The sequence below is a fragment of the Poecilia reticulata genome, chromosome 7 (genome assembly GCF_904066995.2).
Source record: "Poecilia reticulata chromosome 7, P_reticulata-male-v2, whole genome shotgun sequence".
Lineage (NCBI taxonomy): Eukaryota > Metazoa > Chordata > Actinopteri > Cyprinodontiformes > Poeciliidae > Poecilia > Poecilia reticulata.
The window spans coordinates 15,086,542-15,110,341 of record NC_088836.1 but is presented as its reverse complement, the minus strand read 5'-3'; the positions used below and the strand labels follow the sequence as shown (position 1 = coordinate 15,110,341).

The 23,800-nt window shown below is 44.8% G+C and overlaps 1 protein-coding gene across 2 annotated transcripts; it reads left to right on the top strand.

The window, feature by feature from the left end:
• Positions 1-693: 693 nt before the first annotated feature.
• On the top strand, positions 694-23,600 carry LOC145547555 (matrix metalloproteinase-9-like). Of its 2 annotated transcripts, none has more exons than XM_081608961.1 (14): positions 694-1,021; positions 1,267-1,505; positions 20,180-20,328; positions 20,436-20,564; positions 20,664-20,837; positions 20,944-21,117; positions 21,206-21,379; positions 21,470-21,643; positions 21,724-21,879; positions 21,970-22,117; positions 22,196-22,335; positions 22,493-22,568; positions 22,683-22,786; positions 22,888-23,600. In XM_081608961.1, the coding sequence occupies exons 1-14, from the start codon at positions 884-886 to the stop codon at positions 22,992-22,994; spliced, it is 2,082 nt and encodes a 693-aa protein (XP_081465087.1). In that variant the 5' UTR covers positions 694-883; the 3' UTR covers positions 22,995-23,600. The 2 variants fall into 2 exon arrangements, with proteins under 2 accessions (XP_081465087.1, XP_081465086.1); XM_081608960.1 differs by having other exon boundaries at positions 22,418-22,568.
• Positions 23,601-23,800: the final 200 nt, after the last annotated feature.

Sequence of the window (23,800 nt, the reverse complement as noted above, 5' to 3'; positions counted from 1 at the left end):
CCCAACTTCAGAAGATGAGCTTTACTGTAAGGTCCTCACCCTGACTTTACAGTCAGGGTGAGGAGGCGCCATGTTAGGAAGAGAAGTGGAAGCTGCAGGTTCTTCAAAACAAACAGGTCATGATGCTGGTCTACTGATTATCCCTCTGTCTGGACACAGGATCAATAGAACCAGTTTAAAAGCTAAAATGAATGTTTATAAACCAGACATGGAAAACTGGGATGCTCTCCATGCCAAGATGTTCAGAATTTAGGTCTCATGGCCTCTCAAGGTGTCAACATTGCAGCCAGTGGGCTGAAGGAAATAGAGCTTTTTTTTGTAGCAATTCAAGAGCTACCAAGCTTTTATTGCTTCGCAAAAAAATTTATCAGCAAAGAAGCTCCAAAGCACACACACACACACACATATATATATATATATATATATATATATATATATATATATATATATATATATATATATATATATATATATATATATATATATTATTTTGTTTTTTTTCTTGTCATAGTACCCCCAAGAATTTAAAACTACTTTCACCCCTGCACCCCGTCAAATACATTGTTACCTGTGGATACTTTGGAAATTTCCCCAGCCTGTAAATTTCTGCACAGAACTGATGTTACAGTAGGCGGGAGCGAGGATTTGATGACTAAGACTCTACTCTGTATAAATACAACATCTACAACCCCAACCAGCAGCACAGTTCAGACAGACAGCAACAGGGACCAACTTCCAAAACACAGAAGACATCACCAAAGTGGAAACTCGCCGATCTTCTGAGATTTTTTTTCTTCTTTTGACTTTGGTCCACACTTGATTATCTGTCTTCGAAATTAGTTTTAGCATTTTTGTTGCATTTTGTGCCCCAGCAGAGCTCGCCATGAGGTGCTGTGTGTTAGTGGCGTGTTTACTTTTGGGAATAGGCGTGCAGAACGGATGGAGTCGTCCTGTCAAGTCGGTCTTTGTCACCTTACCGGGAAACATCGTCAAAAATGTGGCAGATGTGGAGCTGGCACAAGTGAGTAGCAGATGGTTTACTCTTCACAGATAGTCTGAGACTCCCAGAATGGAGTTTTAATAAAGTTGTTCAGGGGAAACAAATTATCTGAACAGAGACTAATATCACAATGTTAATGGAAATTTTTGCTCTCTAAATTAAAACTACAAACGTCTTTTATGAAAGCAATTTAGAAATGTCACAAAACACAAACTGAGAATGGGAGTGTTTGGCTGAGCTCTGATGTGCTTTGTCTTGTTTGACAGAGTTATTTGAAAAGGTTTGGTTACATGGAGGCGGCGCAGCGCAGTGGCTTCAAGTCCAAGGTGTCCACAGCAAAGGCTCTGAAGAGGATGCAGAGACAGATGGGTCTGAAGGAGACTGGAGAACTGGACTGGCCGACACTGAAGGTCATGAAGAAACCTCGCTGTGGTGTTCCTGATGTGGCCAATTACGTCTTATTTCCCGCGGAACCCAAATGGGACCATTCAAATATTACATACAGGTGAGTGGAAGGAAGAAATAATCTGTGTCATTACATTAATGATTACAGAGTGAGATATTTTTAATTCTACCAAATATGCTCTGGTTATGTATATAAAAAAACTTTGTTATTTAATAAAGCATTAATTTTTAAGGCAGGGTTTCAGATTTTTTTTTTTTAAATAGCACTTTATGCAAAAAAAATCATAGACGTGCAGATGGCATTGGTTAATGCTATGGCATACAAGGGGAAGTTTAAATAATGTTAACTTAAAATGTCTGAAAACATGTAAATAAAGAGAACAGTAAAAACTGACACACTACCTTGTGCCTTGTGTGATTTCACCAGATATGTTTTTACTATGGTAGATTATATCTTTAATAAAAAATTATTTTGCAGCCTTATATCATGACATGTTGTGCTACACACACACAACTATAATTTCAGAAAACTCTTGTAGCGGAAAATTATGCGTTCTGAAAATAACCCTCGATAAGTGAAATCTGCAAAGTAGTTGCCTTTAGGTTTTACAGTTATTATTCAGCATAATTCAAAGTTTTCAGCTTTCATCTCCTGAATGGCCAATCTGTAATACATATTCAGGGACACAGTATAGGGCTGACCTGCCCTCTCCTGGGTGAAATTAAAGCTGCAGTGTGCCACTTTTATATAAATAGATTTTTTCCACATATTTGTTAAAACTTTTATTATGTTGCGACATTATGGTATGAGAGGTAATCTGTGAAAAATCTATTTCCTCTGCTTTCTCTAGAAACAACCAGTCAGAGGCAGGAGAGGTTTAGTGCTGTCAATCACAATCTCATGTGGCTCATCCTTCCTCTGCCTGGTTCTGTGCTATTCTGCAGCTAGCATAGCCTGTTGTAAATGCTTAGTTTAGCAAGCATACACTCTATGAAATAATCCTGTAAATTTACAGTCAAATACTGGCAGCTATAGACGCCAGACGTTTACTATAAATGCACAGAAGCCGTACCGTAATTAATCCTGATAGTAGATTACCATCAATGCAAGTATGGTATAGAGACTGTCATTCAGTGGTGGAGAAAGTACTCAAAAAATGTACTTAAGTAAAAGTAAAACGACCACATTAACATTTCTACTTAAGTAAAAGTAAGAAAGTACTGGCTTTTAAAAATACTTAAGTATTAAAAGTAAAAGTACTTGGTGAATGCATTTCCTAATCGCTAATATCATTACGTGAACCGATCGTATTTGATTTTAATACATTAGAAATGTGCCATTTTCATGAACAATGCCACATCCAAGGTCAACCAGAAAGTTGAGGGGCTGGTTGACCTTTTGACCTTTACACTTTCATTAATATCTTCAAAGCCAAAGCAGCACAAACAAAAATTTTTGCTGCACAAACCAGCACAAACGTAGCCAAGTTGATTGACACCCATTTTGTCTGGTTTGAAGAAGGTGGGTGAGGGGTTGACCTTGGATGACCTCTAGAAACATTTCTTTATATCTTTAAAATGATAGCGGCACAAACGAAAATTTTTCCTGCACAAACCAGCACAAACGTAGCACAAACGTTTGACACCAATTTTGTCTGATTTGAAGAAGGTGGGGGGGGCCAACTTCACTCAGGTGAGTAAAGGTGGAGGCGATGGGTGACAACAGACAGTAAGTCACGTTATTGCTTGGATTTTACGGCGCCACCTTAAGTCCCTGAACTTCACATTTTAATGGGGAAAAAAAGCTCAATGCGACTTGGATGTAACGAGTAACACGACACTTTTGTAGAAATGTAGTGAAGTAGAAAGTACAGATACTTACTGTAAAATGTAGTAGAGTAAAAGTAGAAAGTACCCATTATTAAAACTACTTAAGTAAAGCACAGATACACAAAAATTGTACTTAAGTACAGTAACGAAGTACTTGTACTTCGTTACTTCCCACCACTGCTGTCAGGGGCGGATCTACTGGGGTGGGTGGCATGGGGTGCCAGCTGCCACCCCAAACGAGAGCCTTGCCACCCCTGTTGCCACCACAGCTAGCGATAATGAATGGCAAATCGGACATTAAACGCATTAAACTCTTTTCCGACAACAATGAATGCAACACAATGTAACCTGACCTCCATACAAGTTTTGGTCCTCCATACAAGTACACCTCGCTGCAGCAAACAGAAAGGGGCGGGGACGGACCACTGTCAGTCTCTTACCTTATTTGGAAATGGGGCCATTGCACTCCGACAATGAAGGGGACGCTATTCCTATATTATCTGCGGTCTCCCGTTGAAATTTTCTTTTTAAATCCGTGATATAGCTTTATCTGTAGGAAGGAGTTTCACTCTCACCATGTATTTCAACTTCTCTTTTTTATTTACTTCAGCGCAGCTCACAGCTTCTAACAAATTCCATAGCTTTCGGTGTACTTCTAAATCTGCTTCTAAGTCGCAACTTTTCGGGCCTGCGGCTGCCTCTAGTGGGGTGGGGGTGATAACACAGCTAATATAAATATGTCACTAAACGAGAATACCACAAAATATTTATTTACTGTTAATTTTGCCATTACTGGCAGCGTAAAAGATCAATTATCTTCTAAAATACCATATTTTTCTTCAGGATGTAAAGCTAATTAGGTGACAACACCTTTATACATTATAAATAATATCTATACATCTCCATCACTTATAGGAGGAAGAAAAGAAATAAGACATGAAAAACAACATTAACAATAATAAAAATACCATTTACAATGTATACATAAGAAATTTTTGTGGCCGGAGCAGTGTGATAAGAATTGGTAACTTACATTAAAATGCCCTATTTTAATAAAGATAAAATTGGTTGCAATGACTCCACTAAAAAATTACCTTTAAGGCACACAGACCAGCTACAGATGAGGCTTGAGACAATCTCACAGTTCAACAATTTTATTTATTCTACAATTGTTTTTGTTTAATCAAAAATACTAGTCTAAAATCACTCACACATTAAAAGTCAGTTCTAGCACAACTCGGAGATGGGAGTGAAATTTAGAGTAGTGTCCTAAAAAGAAACACAGCAAACAAAAAAGGGCAAAAACAAAAGAAAATCGTGCACCAACCAGAAGGAGTACCACCACCCGGAAAGTCCACCACCAACACCACAAGTTGCCGTTCCTGTAAAAATGAAACAAACATTCAAATTGCAATACAATACAATTCAGTCCACAATAGTCCGAATTAAGAGTCTGTCCTGGGAGGAGCCGATCCGCTGTAACAGACGCCACTCAGAGCAACACTAGAAGGATTGGTCCGAGCTGGTCACCAATCAGCCCGAATCGGCCACACTGGACGAGTGATAGGAGCCCGCTTTATGCCGACCAGGACGGCGGGCATGAAGCCAGCAAACAGGACGACAGGTAGGCAGCCGAGAGATTATCCAGATGACAGGCAAACTGTCGCCCCAGGACAAACAGCAGCGGCTATCAAAAAATAAATGTTAGAAATGGAATCTAAAAGCATGCATACTCTAGCACTTTCACTTACCACTGAGCTCCTTATGTAGTGCCTCTAACAGAAAGGAGGAAACAGGGAGCTTGTACAGGCGGCCTGGATATACAACAGAAGCTGAGCTAAAGCTGAGCTAAAAACCGCAAAGTGTGAGAAGATTCTTACCAGAAGGACCATTGATCGGCGATCAGAGCGTCGTTAAGCCCATTGTTTACGCACGCATTAATTTGCAGCTGTTATGCAGAAAATGTAAGTTTCAGATTTTGGAAATCTGTGAATTTTAGTTCCACAAACACGATCAGGATACCTGACATCGCCTGTACAGACACCCCACTGACGGAAAACCATTTTTTTTTCGAATCCTGACGCAAAAACTTTCTGTCGGTCTGGTAGTCCTCAATGTACATTAGCATGAGTTTGTGAGCCGGTAACGCACGTAATAGCTGCGCTGTGACGTAAAATGGCCATTAGCCAATGAAAGGCGGACCCTGTGGTAAGGTCCATTGGCTGCTCCGGCGCAGAAAATACGGCGGCCATCTTGGAGCGGTCGTCCCTCCTACTTTGCTTAATCAAAACAGCAGAAGATGCCTCAGCACTGAGGGATATTGTTGTTCGGATCTATGGATTATTGATGGGAGGGCTCCACAAACATCATTTCACAAGTAAGATGGACCATCTTACATGCGAGATGGTCCATCTCACAAGTAAGATATACACAATATACACTGCTCAAAAAAATAAAGGGAACACTTAAACAACACAATATAACTCCAAGTAAATCAAACATCTGTGAAATCAAACTGTCCACTTAGGAAGCAACACTGATTGACAATCAATTTCCCCTGCTGTTGTGCAAATGGAATAGACAACAGATGGAAATGATTGGCAATTAGCAAGACACTCAATAAAAGAGTGGTTCTGCAGGTGGGCCCAACAGACCACTTCTCAGTACCTATGCTGTCTGGCTGATGTTTTTGTCATGTTTCTGGCCTGTCTGCCTGCTATGCTCTTCTCCTCATTACTCCTCTCATCAAGCTCATCTGGCTCACCTGCATGCTGCTGCGCTGGAGCACAATCAGGCTCATGTCCTCCACCTGCTCACCAACTGTTATATTCAGCTCTCAGGCAGGCAGACAGTGCCAGATTTTTGAAAGCCTTAGAGTGAGTAGACATCCAGCATTCCTTCCTGACCTGACCACGACCTCGAACTCTTTTTTGTCCCTTGGATTTTCCTGCCTTGCCTTGCCCACGTCAGATCCTTCGCCCGTCCTCGTCTCCTGCTGGTGCTGGGTTTTTTTTTGTGGGCAAGAAGGATGGTTCTCTGAGGCCTTGCATAGATTACAGGGGCCTCAATGACATTACCGTTAAAAATCGGTACCCCCTTCCACTCATGAATTCTGCCTTTGATCAAATTCAAGGGGCCAGGTTTTTTACGAAATTAGACTTGCGCAACGCATACCACCTTGTTCGCATCAGGGAGGGGGACGAGTGGAAGACCGCGTTCAACACCCCCACTGGTCACTATGAGTACCTGGTCATGCCCTTTGGGTTAACCAATGCACCAGCTGTTTTCCAAGCCCTGGTCAATGATGTCTTGAGGGACATGGTTGGGCACTTTGTCTTTGTTTACCTTGATGACATTCTTATCTACTCTCAGGACCTGGACTCCCACAGCTACCATGTTCGGTCGGTTCTTCTTCGCCTCCTCCAGAATCATCTTTTTGTAAAAGCAGAGAAATGTGAGTTCCACACCACCACCACCTCTTTTCTTGGCTACATAATTTCTCCCAACAAAGTGACCATGGATCCCTCTAAGATTTCAGCAGTCTCCGAATGGCCCACACCCACAGACCGCAAACAGTTACAGAGATTTCTTGGATTTGCAAACTTTTATCGTCGTTTCATCCGTAATTATAGCCAAGTAGCATCTCCTCTTCATGCCATTACCTCATCCAAGGTCCAGTTCATGTGGAGCAAGCAGGCAGAGGAGGCCTTCTCCAGACTCAAGTCTCTGTTCACCTCTGCTCCGGTCCTCCGGTCCCCTGATCCGGCGAGGCAGTTTATTGTGGAGGTCGACGCCTCTAGCACTGGGGTAGGTGCGGTCCTAAGTCAGAGAACCGCTGACGGCCGTGTTCATCCTTGTGCCTTCTTTTCCAGGTCCCTAGCCAGCGCTGAACGCAATTATGATGTAGGGGACAGGGAACTTTTGGCCGTCAAGCTGGCACTACAGGAATGGAGACACTGGCTGGAGGGGGCCAAGGAACCATTCTTAGTGTGGACCGACCACAAGAACCTGGAGTACCTGAGAGCGGCCAAACGACTCAACCCCAGACAAGCAAGGTGGGCCCTGTTTTTTGGACGGTTTAATTTTACACTCTCTTACAGACCTGGGACCAAGAACATTAAGCCGGATGCCTTATCAAGAATTCATGAATCCTCTGAGTTGGGGGCCACGGGTGCAGAGGAGTTTATCCTCCCAGACTCGGTGAGGCTGTCTGTGACCGGGCTGGAGCTGGAGGAGGAGGTTAGGGATGCCACCCGTGATCTTCTGGTCCCAACCTCGTGCCCCTCCGACAGGCTGTTTGTTCCGGAACATCTGGTCCCCAAGGTACTCAGTTTCTGCCATAAGTCCCGCCTATTCTGTCACCCAGGCATCAGCAAGACCTTGCAAACTGTCCGGTCTCAATTCTGGTGGGGCTCCATGACCAAGGACGTTAAGGAGTTCATTACAGCCTGTCATCAATGCTGCCAAGCTAAGTCGTCTCGTCGCCCACCCTCAGGGCTGTTGCGGCCCCTTCCCATCCCATCACGCCCTTGGTCACACATCGCCATGGACTTCGTCACAGGTTTGCCCAGTTCCGACGGTTTCATTGTCCTGTTAACTATCGTTGACAGGTTCTCTAAGATGGTCCATCTGGTTCCCCTCAAGAAACTCCCCTCTGCTAAGGAGATGGGGGAGATTATGGCTCGGGAGGTTTTCCGCCTCCATGGGCTCCCCACTGACATTGTCTCGGACAGAGGACCCCAATTCGTCTCTCGGTTCTGGAAGGAGTTCTGCGCCATGCTTGGCATATCTGTCAGTTTATCGTCTGGTTTCCATCCCCAAACGGATGGACAGACCGAGAGGGCTAACCAGGAGGTTGAGACCAGGCTTCGTATCCTTTGTGACTCTGACCCTACCAGATGGTCACTCAACTTACCCTGGGTGGAACATGCCTTGAATTCCCTTCCCTCTAGCTCCACCGGTCTCTCACCCTTTTACATTGTCCATGGGTTCCAGCCACCTATCTTCTCTATTCAAGAGAGGGAGGCCAAGGTCCCCTCCGCTCACGCTGCAGCTATGCGGTGCCAACGAATCTGGAGGAGGGCCAGGAGGACCCTGGTCAAGATGTCCGAGGTGCAGTCCAGATCTGCCAATCGGCACCGTGTCCCGGCACCCACCTACCGTGTTGGCCAGAAGGTCTGGTTGTCGTCCAAGGATCTCCCCCTACGGGTGGAGAGTCGGAAGTTGGCACCCCGTTTCGTTGGTCCTTTCCCCATCTCCAAGGTTGTGAACCCAGCGGCGGTCCGCCTACAGCTGCCCCGTTCTATGAGGGTTCACCCCACATTCCATGTGTCGCGGGTCAAACCCTACACCTCACCTCGTCTTGAGCCTGCTTCCAGACCCCTCCCGCCCACCCGGTTCCTGGATGGGGACCCCATCTACACCGTGCGGCGCATCCTCCGGTCCAAGAGAAGGGGACGTGGCCTCCATTACCTGGTTGACTGGGAGGGATACGGACCAGAGGAACGGACCTGGATTCCTGGTCGCTTCGTCATCGACAAGTCTCTCCTGAGGGACTTTCACCGCCTCCATCCTGATCAGCCGAAGGGTCCGTCGGGAGCCGGACCTTAGGAGGGGGGTACTGTCATGTTTCTGGCCTGTCTGCCTGCTATGCTCTTCTCCTCATTACTCCTCTCATCAAGCTCATCTGGCTCACCTGCATGCTGCTGCGCTGGAGCACAATCAGGCTCATGTCCTCCACCTGCTCACCAACTGTTATATTCAGCTCTCAGGCAGGCAGACAGTGCCAGATTTTTGAAAGCCTTAGAGTGAGTAGACATCCAGCATTCCTTCCTGACCTGACCACGACCTCGAACTCTTTTTTGTCCCTTGGATTTTCCTGCCTTGCCTTGCCCACGTCGGATCCTCCACTGGCCTCGGTCTTCTGGTCTCGACCCCGTTTCTGTCCTTTGACTTCTGCCTCCTGCCTCGCCCTTGGATTCAGTCTGCCTGATATTACCTGCAAGTGTATGACCCCTTTTCCGCACCCTGACCACTGCTCCTCGTCTGACCCTCTGAGAGTTTGTTGCCTTGATATGTCTGCCCCCCATCCCTTGCCCTCCAAGCGCTGTCCATCCCTGGGTGTGCTACGGGCCGCTACCACTGTATTACCTGGACCCCTCTTTCCCCACTACACAAGGAAGGTTAGTGATCCTCTTTCTATTTTTTACCTTTGGCCTCCCCTCCCTAGAACCATCCCTAACCTGTTTCTCTGTCCTCAGAGGTTCCTGTTCCTTGCTCGTGCTTGCCTCTCCTTACCCTGGTCTTCAATAAAGAATTTTCTGATTTTTACATCTTGTCTGACTGAAATTTCGGGTCCTCAGTTCTGATCATTACAGTTTTGGTCAGTTTTGAATGTTGGTGGTGCTTTCACACTCGTGGTAGCATGAGACGGACTCTACAACCCACACAAGTGGCTCAGGTAGTGCAGCTCATCCAGGATGGCACATCAATGCGAGCTGTGGCAAGAAGGTTTGCTGTGTCTGTCAGCGTAGAGTCCAGAGGCTGGAGGCGCTACCAGGAGACAGGCCAGTACACCAGGAGACGTGGAGGAGGCCGTAGGAGGGCAACAACCCAGCAGCAGTACCGCTACCTCCGCCTTTGTGCAAGAAGGAACAAGAGGAGCACTGCCAGAGCCCTGCAAAATGACCTCCAGCAGGCCACAAATGTGTATGTGTCTGCACAAATGGTTAGAAACCGACTCCATGAGGATGGTATGAGGACGTCCACTGATGGGGGTTGTGCTCACAGCCCAACACCGTGCAGGACGCTTGGCATTTGCCAGAGAACACCAGGATTGGCGAATTCGCCACTGGCGCCTTGTGCTCTTCACAGATGAAAGCAGGTTCACACTGAGCACATGTGACAGATGTGACAGAGTCTGGAGACGCCGTGGAAAGCGGTCTGCTGCCTGCAACATCCTTCAGCATGACCGGTTTGGCAGTGGGTCAGTAATGGTGTGGGGTGGCATTTCTTTGGAGGGCCGCACAGCCCTCCATGTGCTCACCAGAGGTAGCCTGACTGCCATTAGGTACCGAGATGAGATCCTCAGACCCCTTGTGAGACCATATGCTGGTGCGGTTGGCCCTGGGTTCCTCCTAATGCACACCTCATGTGGCTGGAGTGGGTCAGCAGTTCCTGCAAGATGAAGGCATTGAAGCTATGGACTGGCCCGCCTGTTCCCCCGACCTGAATCCGATTGAGCACATCTAGGACATCATGTCTCGCTCCATCCACCAACGTCACGTTGCACCACATACTGTCCAGGAGTTGGCGGATGCTTTAGTCCAGGTCTGGGAGGAGATCCCTCAGGAGACCATCCACCACCTGATCAGGAGCATGCCCAGGCGTTGTAGGGAGGTCATACAGGCACGTGGAGGCCACACACAATACTGAGCCTCATTTTGACATGTTTTAAGGACATTACATTAAAGTTGGATCAGCCTGTAGTGTTTTTTCACTTTAATTTTGTGTGTGGCTCTAAATCCAGGCCTCCATTGGTTAATAAATTTGATTTCCATTGATGATTTTTGTGTGATTTTGTTGTCAGCACATTCAACTTTGTACAGAACAAAGTATTCAATGAGAATATTTCATTCATTCAGATCTAGGATGTGTTATTTGAGTGTTCCCTTTATTTTTTTTTAGCAGTGTATTATGTATTGTGTATATATTGTGATTGGAATATTACTTTACTGTATTTATGTCCACTGGCGAGATACCAGCTAATATTAGCTACAGCGCTTGGTGTAATACGGGGTTCAGCTATGAAGGCTGAGATTCCGTAAATCTAAAAATATTTACATTAGAAATGAAATAACGCAACACATATTATAAAACTTATGTGTTATAACATTCACCAGTAAATTTTACACAGGTGGTAAAGACTATTATTTATATGTAATTATTTCACTAGTAAGATACATCCTAAATCTTTCATTTTTGTTTTGAAAGTTTCATAAAGACACGATGTGAGGAAGAAGAGGGAGATATGTATAAAAAGAGACGGATTCACTGCAGCATGGATGAATCTTATATCAGATTTTGGACTCAATCTCAGCTGCTGAATCTCTGAAGCTAGAACTCGTCGGCTGAAAAACATATATATATATGTTTTTCATATATATATAGGGAACACTTAAGTGTTCCCTTTATTTTTTTGAACAGTATACATACATACATACATACATACATACATACATACATACAATATATATTATTCAGTATTAATCATTATTTATTTGTGTCATTATTAATCATTGTTTAATTGTGTTTGTATAGTTATATAAATATGTATTGACATTTCTAAATAATTTCTTAAATAAATTATGAATGGCTGTGTGGTTTGTAATATGCTCATCAGTAATTGACAAAATAATAGTTAGCATGCATCAAATGATATAAAAGTGTAATAGCAACTCAAATAAAAATATCCAAACACTTGGATAAACAAATGTTTATTGTTCAAATAAACATTTGAACAATATAAATGAAAGGATTACAATATATTATAAAACTTGCCTCTCCCCAGTGGAATGAATAACAAAAGGGAAGAGGAAATTAATAACTTAATATTTATAATAGTCCTGGAGGACCCTGAACAAAAGAACACGAAAATAAGGCGGAGTTGGAGGACCACACCCTTATAGTAGACACAAAGGAACAACAACAGTCAAGTAGAAGCAGACAAATACATGAAAGAACACATTTTGTGGAAATATACAACTATTAATATGGACCCAGTTACACCTTGAGCTCAAACTGATGAACAAAAGAGAATGGATGCTCTAAACCAGTGTTTCTCAACCTTTTTTGGGCCAGCAGCCCCCCAGCCTTTATCCAGGTCCCTCACCGCCCCCCACCAAAGAATTTGCAGGCTACTTTGCACTGACCATTATTTTATTTTTTAATATAACTATCACTATTGTAGATGTTTTGATTTTTATTCTTGTTTCTGTATTTATCATCAAAAATAATTTCCCAGAGAACAAAAAAGTCATGGGAATAGAAATTATTTTCACAGGCGTCTACGAAAATTTTTATGAACATTCAACTTAAAATTTGTAGGCTTTGCATCAGCCAATCAGAGTGGAAAAATATTCTTATTTTGTGCCATTTTCTAGTTGTTAAATATTCCACAAAATGACCAGATAAAAGATGTTCAACATGCCAGTTTAAACTTTGAACTATTTGCAAAACGACTGAACTCTGCAACACTAAAACATGGATAGAACTGTAACTACATTAATCATAGCTCTTCTTCTCTTCAGTGTTTCTGTCAGTTTCTGGTGGTGCAGCTCTGTGCTGCCTTCAGGAGAATGGGACATCAGAGTATCATCCATAAAACTTCACCCACATGGCATTTATTGTGTAAACCAGAGCTTTCAGTGGAAAAACAAAAGTTCCAGGTCCTTTTAATGCCATACAAATATGAGACAGAAACATGGATTATATCTTTATATAGACCTATTGATTTATAAGATTAATAGTTTTACTGGACAGAAATTACAAAGAACAAATCTGGTTCTTAATCAAATCCTAATGAGTCAAATTGAAAGTGTCATGGAGTCATCAGCCTCATGACATTAACACTGACATGAAAAAATAATATTGAAGAAATAAATATATCAAATCTAATTAAAAACATAAATAAGTGATAGGTACTTTACTGTTATGGTCTGTAAGATATATTTATTCTCAGTATTAGACGTGATCGCAACAAACCCATGGCATTTCAACAATATTATTTTACCTTTTATGTGGAAATAGTGTCTGTTTATTCTTGCCATACAGTCTCTGTATTAATTATTGCTCGAAAGGTCTTGCCATACCAGTTTATTCCTCTGTATTTACTTTAGTTTCTTAGTTTATTCTTGCATTTTGTTCTTCATTCATTTCCATTTAGTTCCATTTGATTAGTATTATCTTCTCTTGGTTTATTGCTTTGTCCACTTTAGTTTCTTTCCTGTTGATAGATTTATTTTATCATTTATTGACGCTCACCATCACCTGCTGCTCTGCCTAATCGTCATGTGTTTCACATCATGTGTTGACTTTTTCACTGTTCAGCTCGGATTCTCTGTTTTTATGCCATAATTTACATCTAGTTCGTCGCTCCGTTTTATGTCCCGCTTCTCCTGTTCGAGTTTTGCGCAATGTGCGCCTCGGTTTTTTTTAAGCCCCTAGGTGCAGGGCGGTCGGGAAGCGTATCGATGGGGAAAAGGCAGACAGACTTTTAAAACAACGGAAACAATTTCTGCATTCTGATAATTGAAATTTAAAAGTGCTGTGTTGTTCCATCACCCCCGTTTCATACCGGACCACTTACAGCACTGTGTTAACGCTATAAAATGAACGCTCTCTATCGTGGTATCACCCATGGAGGGATTTCTTGATTTCCTTATTTAAATGGGTTCATTTTTCAGAGGGATACACAGTGAGGGTATCGTGATTTTAGCTACCGTAGCAGGAGAATGGAGCTGCGCCAAGAAGCTAACAGAAACTAACAAACACTGAAGAGCTGCCATCGATACAGTTGCAGCCAAGCATAATTTAATGTTACACAATACAGTTTTGCCAAGTTGCTCAAAGTCTAAACTGGTATTGTTGTGCATTTAAGGTGTAAAGTTTACCTTCGACCAAACGCCCCCCAAAGGCATCCCAGCGCCCCCCTTTCGTTAAAATGTCCGCCAGCGCCCCCTGCCTTCCTTTGAACGCCCCCTGGGGGGCGGTACCGCCCACGTTGAGAACCGCTACTCTAAACAGTGAAGATAGAGTTGTTTTTGGTTTCACCACTATTTACTTACTATTTTTCCTGCTATTCCAGGTATTCTTAAAAGATTGTCTGTTAGTATGCAGCTCATGTGACCAAACCAGCCAAGGAGATGAAAAGTGAAAGAACTCAACAGTTAAAACTTGAGATGACTTAAAACTTAAGTTAAATTTTTAAGTTTTAACATTTTAACTCATTGTTAAAATGCATAGCATTTAACAATTGTTAAAATTTAACATTTTAACAATTTTAACTCATTGTTAAAATGTTAACATTACTTAACTAGAGGTAATGTTAGCCAATGTTACCTCTAACTAGAGGTTTTGCACGAGTTGAACTTGTTAGGTAACCCCAAGATCACTGGATATTCTTAAAAGATAGAGTGACGTTTCTTAAAAAATTTAGTCAGTGTTTTCAGCAAAATTGAGCTGACTGTCCAGGAATGACCCAAGGTATTTAAAATTTGCCATAGTTTCAGCAGTTTGGCCAACGAATGAAACTGGAACCACTTTCAGGTATTGTTTGTGTTATTTAATTAGCTCTACTTCTTTAAGAAAATTAACCGGCCACAACCTCCAGCTGCAGCCGGCAATGCCAGCAGAGCAACAGATTTCAGACGAGCTGATGAAACACAACAGCCAACATGTAGCCGCTGATTGTAGCGACAGTGGGAGAAACAAAGACACACGCACCTTACAGCAGCTTGCCCAACTATAAAGGCATCTGCCCCGCCCACCAATCAACGGTGCGCTTCTAGCTGCACCCGGTGCACAGAGTGGGGGAGGGTGGAACGCCATCCAACCACACTATCTTTGAATTTGACTAAACAAGTGATTAATTAACATTTTACTGCCAGTCGTCAGTCTTGATTGTGACAACAGAAGAAGACATCAAATTGACAATATCCTACTGTATTTTGGAATAACAGTATGTTACGGCTGGAATTCCGCTGTAACTTTATAGCCATTTCTAAGAGTGTAGCTACCAGTGATAGCAGATAAACGATTTTTCTGTAACAATAAGTTGTTTCTCCACCATTAGCACATTTAGCAGTGAGTGAATGAAATGATTGACAGCGCTAAGACCCTGCTACTGGTTCTGATTGGTTGTTTTGGTCAGAACGGTGCATTACTTTAACCAGTGATAGTAATTCAGGAAGGAGGTGGAGGATATTGATTGTTTTCACAGATTATCTATTTCATAACAAACTGCTACGACATTGTGACAGCTTTAACAAATATGGAGAAAACATATTTTTTATTTAAGTTATATATTGCAGCTTGTGTAAAATGCAACTATACAGCATTTTTGAGAAGTCTGGATTGCTTCATGTATATTTTGACTGTTGCTCATGGGGAGAGACATTTCAGTAATCTAAAACCAATAGAAAAAAATTACTATTATAATATTACTAGTAATAATATTACTAGTTTTAGTAATCTAAAACTAATAGAAAAAAATTAAGCAACTTACTTGCATACAGTATGCAGACTGTATGCATACTAATTTTACTCCTGCATGTAAAATTCCATCCATCCATCAATTTTCTTCCGCTTATCCGGGGTCGGGTCGCGGGGGCAGCAGCTTCAGACGGGAGGCCCAGACTTCCCTCTCCCCAGCCACTTCTTCCAGCTCCTCCGGGGGAATCCCAAGGCGTTCCCAGGCCAGCCGAGAGACGTAATCCCTCCAGCGTGTCCTGGGTCTTCCCCGAGGCCTCCTCCCGGTGGGACGTGCCCGGAACACCTCACCAGGGAGGCGTCCAGGAGGCCTCCTTACCAGATGCCCGAGCCACCTCAACTGGCTCCTCTTGACATGGAGGAGCAGCGGCTCTACTCTGAGTCCCTCCCGGATGACCGAGCTTCTCACCCTATCTCTAAGGGAGAGCCCAGCCACCCTGCGGAGGAAACCCATTTCGGCCGCTTGTACCCGTGATCTCGTTCTTTCGGTCATGACCCAAAGCTCATGACCATAGGTGAGGGTGGGAACGTAGATCGACCGGTAAATCAAGAGCTTCGCTTTTTGGCTCAGCTCTCTCTTCACCACGACGGACCGGTACAGCGCAAGCCAATCCGCCTGTCGATCTTCCGCTCCCTTCTTCCCTCATTCGTGAACAAGATCCCCAGATACTTAAACTCCTCCACTTGAGGCAGGACGACCCCCCTGACCCGGAGAAGGCACTCTACCCTTTTCCGGCTCAAGACCATGGCCTCGGATTTGGAGGCACTGAGCCTCATCCCGGCCGCTTCACACTCGGCTGCGAACCGCTCCAGCGAGAGCTGCAGATCGTGTTCCGATGAAGCCAACAGGACCACATCATCCGCAAAAAGCAGAGATGCGATCCTAAGGCCACCAAAACGGATCCCCTCAACACCTCGGCTGCGCCTAGAAATTCTGTCCATAAAAGTAATGAACAGAATCGGTGACAAAGGGCAGCCTTGGCGGAGTCCAACTCTCACCGGAAACGAGCCCGACTTACTGCCGGCAATGCGGACCAGACTCTGACACCGGTCATACAGGGACCTGACAGCCCGTAGGGCCCGGTATCCCATACTCCCGGAGTACCCCCCCACAGGGCCCCCCGAGGGACATGGTCGAACGCCTTCTCCAAGTCCACAAAACACATGTAGACAGGTTGGGCGAACTCCCACGCACCCTCCAGGACCCTGCTCAGGGTGTAGAGCTGGTCCAGTGTTCCACGACCAGGACGAAAACCACACTGCTCTTCCTGAATCTGAGGTTCGACTATCCGACGGACCCTCCTCTCCAGGACCCCTGAATAGACCTTATCCGGGAGGCTTAAGAGTGTGATCCCCCTGTAATTGGAGCACACCTTCCGGTCCCCCTTTTTAAACAGGGGGACCACCACCCCAGTCTGCCAGTCCAGGGGAACTGCCCCCGATGTCCATGCGATATTGCAGAGTCGTGTAAGCCAACACAACCCCGCAACATCCAGAGCCTTAAGGAACTCCGGGCGGATCTCATCCACCCCCGGGGCCCTGCCACCGAGGAGCTTTTTGACCACCTCGGCGACCTCGTCCCCAGAGATTGGAGAGCGCAACCCAGAGTCCCCATGCTCAGCTTCCTCAACAGAAGGCATGTTGGTGGGATTGAGGAGGTCTTCGAAGTATTCCGCCCACCGGCCCACAACGTCCTGAGTTGAGGTCAGCAGCGCACCATCCCCACTATAAACAGTGTTGGTGCTGCACTGCTTCCCCCTCCTGAGACGCCGGATGGTGGACCAGAATCGCCTCGAAGCCGTACTGAAGTCTGTCTCCATGGCCTCTCCAAATTCCTCCCACGCCCGAGTTTTTGCCTCAGCGACAACCCGAGCCGCATGCCGTTTCGCCCGCCGGTACCCATCAGCTGCTTCTGGAGTCCCACAGGCCAAAAAGGCCAGGTAGGACTCCTTCTTCAGCTTGACAGCATCCCTCACCGAAGTTGTTCACCAATGGGTTCGAGGGTTGCCGCCTCGACAGGCACCAACAACCTTGAGGCCGCAGCTCCGATAGGCCGCCTCGGCAATGGAGGTACGGAACATGGTCCACTCAGACTCAATGTCCCCCACCTCCCCGGAACGTGTTCGAAGTTCTGCTGGAGATGAGAGTTGAAGCTCCGTCTCACAGGGGACTCCGCCAGACGTTCCCAGCAGACCCTCACTACACATTTGGGCCTGCCAGGTCTGACCGGCTTCCTCCCCCACCACCGGAGCCAACTCGTCACCAGGTAGTGGTCAGTGGACAGCTCCGCACCTCTCTTCACCCGAGTGTCCAAGACATACGGCCGCAAATCCGATGAGACGATGACAAAGTCAATCATCGAACTGCGGCCTAGGGCGTCCTGGTGCCAAGTGCACATATGGACGCCCTTATGCCTGAACATGGTGTTCGTGATGGACAATCCGTGACGAGCACAGAAGTCCAACAACAGAACACCGCTTGGGTTCAGATCGGGGGGGCCGTTCCTCCCAACCACGCCTCTCCAGGTCTCACTGTCATTGCCCACGTGAGCGTTGAAGTCTCCCAGTAGAACAAGGGAGTCCCCAGGAGGGGCACTTTCCAGTACCCCCTCTAAGGACTCCAAGAAGGGTGGGTAATCTGAACCGCCGTTTGGCCCGTAAGCACAAACAACAGTCAGAACCCGTCCCCCCACCGGTAGGCGGAGGGAGGCTACCCTCTCATTCACCGGGGTGAACCCCAACGTACAGGCGCCCAAATGGGGGGCAACAAGTATGCCCACTCCAGCCCTGCGCCTCTCACCGTGGGCAACTCCAGAATGGAAGTACGTCCAGCCCCTCTCAAGGAGACTGGTTCCAGAACCAGAGCCATGTGTCGAGGTGAGGCCGACTATTTCTAGCCGGAACCTCTCAGCCTCGCACACTAGCTCCGGCTCCTTCCCCACCAGAGAGGTGACGTTCCACGTCCCAAGAGCCAGCTTCTGCAGCCGAGGATCAGACCGCCAGGGTCCCCTCCCTTGGCTGCCGCCCATAGCACAATGCACCCGACCCCTTTGGCCCCTCGGACAGGTGGTGAGTCCATCGGAAGGGGGACCCACGTCTCCTCTTCGGGCTGAGCTCGGCCGGGCTCTGTGGGTAAAAGCCCGGCCACCAGGCGCTCGCCATCGTGCCCCACCTCCAGGCCTGGCTCCAGAGTGGGGCCCCGGTTACCCGCGTCCGGGCGAGGGAAAACGAAGTCCAAAGATTGTATTCATCATAGGGGTCTTCGGGCTGCGCTTTGTCTGGTTCCTCACCTAGGACCTGTCTGCCTTGGGAGACCCTACCAGGGGCATAAAGCCCCAGACAGCATAGCTCCTAGGATCATTGGGACACTCAAACCCCTCCGCCCAAGGAGAGGGCTGCCACCTTAAATTCATGTGCAGTAAATATTGTACTAGTTCTCCATATTGGACCAAAGAAAGCAAGGCAGTTGCAAGCCTTGGAAATTGTGATGCTTTTGATGGGTCAGATAGTCAGCAGCTGAGTCAGGGGGGCCCAATTTAATTGTTTGTAACGTTATTGGCACAAAGGTGCCAATAACGGAGCTCGGAGACTGTTTAGCAAATCAGGACGCAGAACACAATGCACTGTGAAAAAAACAGCACAAAAAAACTCTGCGAAGCAGCAAGACAGAGAAAGGTGAATCACATTATAGCAAGGGATCACTGTATTTGGGTTACATGTACAAGGTGGGGAGTTGTTTCCCACAGCTGCACGAGAACCAGACTGTCTCACCCATTTGTTTTGAATTCCTTATCCTTGATATAAAACTCCTGTGTTGACTGCCTGTTAGAGCTTTCCATCCAGAACTGCTTCATTATTGATTGTTCCACAAACTCTCTGTATTGTGCACAATATATGAATAAACCTGATAAATGATTTCAGCTGAAAAGTGCTAAGTAAAAATTTTTTCCAAAACAATTTGGTACCATGACCCGGATCCCTCAAGTGGACATCCGAGGACGTTGACGAGCAACATTTTGGTACCAACCTGGACTAAAAGTAGGGCTGTAGTGATACAATAATATCACAATATGATACAATACGATATATATTGCGATGTTCAGCAAAAGATGCAATTCAATACACCTTTGCGATTTTCCGAAAGATTCTTAGAGGGACAGAGTGATTTTGGTGACATTTTGTGACCGTTACAGAGTTGAATTGAATTAATTTAACTGAAAACTGATTAAAAGCACCAACTGCACAATACCTGGCTCTGGTTGGACAAGGACACAGACTTAAAGTCAACAGCTGGACAAAATGAATCAAAGGAGTGGTGAGAAAACATGTTTCTTTTAATTGAAACTGTACAAACTGTAGCTTACATGCATTTGTAAAGTAAATAAAGTGCACCAAGTTCTCTGAATAGATTGATACCTTTTTAACCTTGACATTTAACATCTGAAGGAATCACTCTAAGCCTGATGACCTAATCACTCTCCCAGCAAAGCAAGCAGTTAGTGAGCAAGGTAACAGTTGGATGTTAGGATACTTGCAGATGAATATCAAATTTTTTCTAGGAAAGAAAATATCAATATATATTGCAAAATCGCTATTATTACACAGCCCTAACTAAAAGTATTGATAAGTTTCAATCAGACTAGATCAGCTAGTAATTTTGAGTTCACTGTGTCCTCAGAATCCTGAACTATTCTCCTGACATGGACAGCACTGTGATTGATGATGTCGTTGCAAGAGCTTTCAAGGTGTGGAGTGATGTCACTCCTCTGACGTTTACCCGCCTTTTTCAAGGCACTGCAGACATCATGATCTCCTTTACAACAGCTGGTATGTGCTCTTTTTTACATTTCTAAGTCAAACCATTTCACCCAAACAAATTAAGAAGCTGAGTACTAAAAATCAAACATTGATGAGCTGCTTCATGTTCTTTTTAGACCACGGGGATCCATTCCCCTTTGATGGTAAGGATGGCGTTCTAGCTCACGCCTTTTCTCCTGGTGTGGGCCTTGCTGGGGACGCCCACTTTGATGATGACGAAGACTGGACTCTAGGAAAAGGACCAGGTAACTACACCTCAGGAATGACATGCTTCTACCTTCCTCCTTCCTCTGGTGTTCTTTGCACAGATTTCCTTTAACACACAATCCAATCTGTCTCCTCAGTGGTGAAGACTTACGGTGGCAATTCGGGAGGTGCCGTATGTCACTTCCCTTTCTATTACGAGCATAAATTCTACACCACTTGCATCACTGAAGGCGTAAACAACAACCTGCCCTGGTGTGCAACCACAGTCAACTACAACACAGACAGATTATACGGCGCTTGCCCAAGTGAATGTAAGCATGACAAAAATGACAAACCTGAAGTTATCCATTATGTTTATGAGCTTGTGAAGGAAAACTGGAACTCATCCAACTACACTTTCAACTGTAATCCTCACAGTCTCGTTCACGGTTGGTGGAAACGGGGGTGGATCTCACTGTGTCTTCCCGTTCTTGTACAAGGGTAAATGGTATAAGAGCTGCACCACCGATGGCCGCACCGACGGAAAACGCTGGTGTTCCACCACTGGTAACTTTGACTTAGACAAGAGATTTGGCTTCTGTCCCAAACGTGGTGGGTAACGGGAAACAATGCATAAAAATTCTGCAACAGTGGCTTGTTGCTTTGTTTAACCAGAGTTATTTTGTCTCTGTTTGTCAAGAAACTGCTGTAATTGGAGGAAACGCAGAGGGAGATGCCTGCCACTTTCCTTTTGTGTACAACGGCACAAACTACCGTTCATGTACTAGGGAGGGGAGGACAGGCGGCAAATGGTGGTGTGCCACCACTGACAACTATGATAGAGACCAGAGATGGGGTTACTGTCCCTCACGTGGTGGGTAACAGGAAACACAAGGTGTGAAAGTCCTGCCACAGTGGGTTGTTGCTTTGTTTAACCACAGTTATTTTGTCTCTGTTTCTCCAGAAACTGCCTTAATTGTGACAAGTCCAGATGGAGATCCCTGCCGCTTTCCTTTTGTATTTCAAGGCATTGAATACGCCGAATGTACGACTGACGGGAGGACAGACGGCAGATATTGGTGTGCCACCACTTTCAACTATGATACAGACCAGAAATGGGGTTTCTGTACCGAAGTGGGTGAGTAACATGAATGCAAGAATTTGTTCTGCGTTTATCATTTTATGAGATGATAAAATTTCGTACCGGCTATCTTCCAGGTTATAGCCTGTTCCTGACGGCTGCCCACGAGTTTGGACACGCCCTTGGTTTGGATCACTCCAACATTGGAGACGCTCTCATGTTCCCCATATACAAATATGTGAGGGATCTCTCCCTGGACCAGGATGACATTGATGGCATTCAGTACCTCTATGGTGAGCTGAAAACTCAGTACTCTTCCACAATGAATCTCGTCAAACACATGAAAACTTTGCCTTAACTAAAAACATTCCCATATTCTGCAGGAAATACAACAGGCCCTCATCCTATTCTGAACACCCCATCTGTCGTGACAGCGTCACCCATTGTAGATCCAACCAATGACCCCTGCAAGATGCTCAAGTTTGACACCATCACTGTGATTCAGAGACATCTGCATTTCTTCAAAGATGGGTAAGCAAATAGCTAGTTCTACTTATGTTCTAGAAACAAAACCTGATGAGGTTCTAATCTTGCGTTTCTGGTTGACAGGCATTTCTGGAAGGTATCAAGCAAGAGAGACGTTGATCGAAAGGGACCATTTTCCATTTCTCAGAGTTGGCCAGCTCTACCTGCTGTCATTGACTCTGCTTTTGAGGATGTTCAGACCACAACAATATACTTCTTTTCAGGTAAGGAGGGTTCTTATAAGAGCTTATCAGAGCACTGAAATGTTAGACAAAGAGTTTTAATCATATTTTATTGTTACATTAGGAACCAGGTTCTGGATGTACACAGGAAGCAGCGTGCTAGGTCCCCAAAGTATTGAGAAGCTTGGTTTGCCCCCAGGTGTGCAGAAGGTGGAGGGAGCGCTGTATAGAGGGAAGAGCAAAGTGCTTCTCTTCAGTGGAGAGAACTTCTGGAGGTGGGTTGAAATTGACCCCCTTTTTTAGACAAAATCTGTAATTTAACCCATCCTTTAACACAAAATGTGTTAAAGGTCAAACAGTAGATCTCATTCCATCTCTGATCCCTACAGGTTTGATCTCAAGACCCAAATGATTGACAAAGGATACCCCAAATATACCGACACTAACTTTGTAGGTGTCCCTAATGATGCTCATGATGTGTTCCAGCACAAAGGTAAACACCTTCTACTACTAAGCTCAGGAACCCAAATCCACAAACGTCAACAAAACATGGCATGCATTGTGGGTGTTGTAACATCAATGTTTCTCTTTCAGGCAACATTTATTTCTGCAGAGATCTTTTCTACTGGCGCCTGAATTCTCACAGGCAGGTGGACCACACCGGCAATGTGAAGTACGATCTTCTGAAATGCCCAAAATAATCAAGAAATAACAACTGAGATACATGCAGAGATGAGCTGTGAGGCTGTAGCAACCAAATGTTTCTTTGTGCAGGTGTCTGAAAGAATGTGATGCAGTGTTTGTGCATCATGCCTTTTGTATGATGCATGTGCTTTATGCAATGTGAACGACTGGCTTCTATTGAATTTGGCTGATTATTACTCATACTGCATTGGACTGTATGCAAGTCAAAGGCCCAGAAGGCAAGAAACCATTGTTTGCACTCAGTCTGAAATGCTGTGAACTGATGACCATAGTGGCCTATAATTTGGAACCCATACAAGTAAATTCAACACATGCTTTCTGGATAAAACTCCGGATTTGCAGATGAAATTTTATGTCTGACTGGTTCAGACCTTTGTCAGTATTCAAATGTTTTTGGTATTTATAACAACATATAATATTATTATTTTATGTCATGAGCCTATTTGTTTTGTGTGGTTTTATGAGTTTTTCTGAGAATGGTTTCAAAGCTATAAACTGCATTAAAATACATTCTGTGTCTCCTTAATTAATATTATTTATAAAACTAATAATTTTGTACAAATATTCCAGCTTTCAATGCAATAAAAATTCTGAGAACTTTCTTCCCTTGTCAGAGTTGCAAATACTTTAAGTATGGTGGTGAGAGCATCATGTTGTGGAAATCCAGAACATTCCATGGAAAAAATGAAGCAAGACATTCTTTAGAAAAACTTAGAAATAAATTATCTCTCCTCGGGCTTCCACCTTATTGTGATGGAGGTGTTTGAGTGTCCCAATGATCCTAGGAGCTATGCTGTCTGGG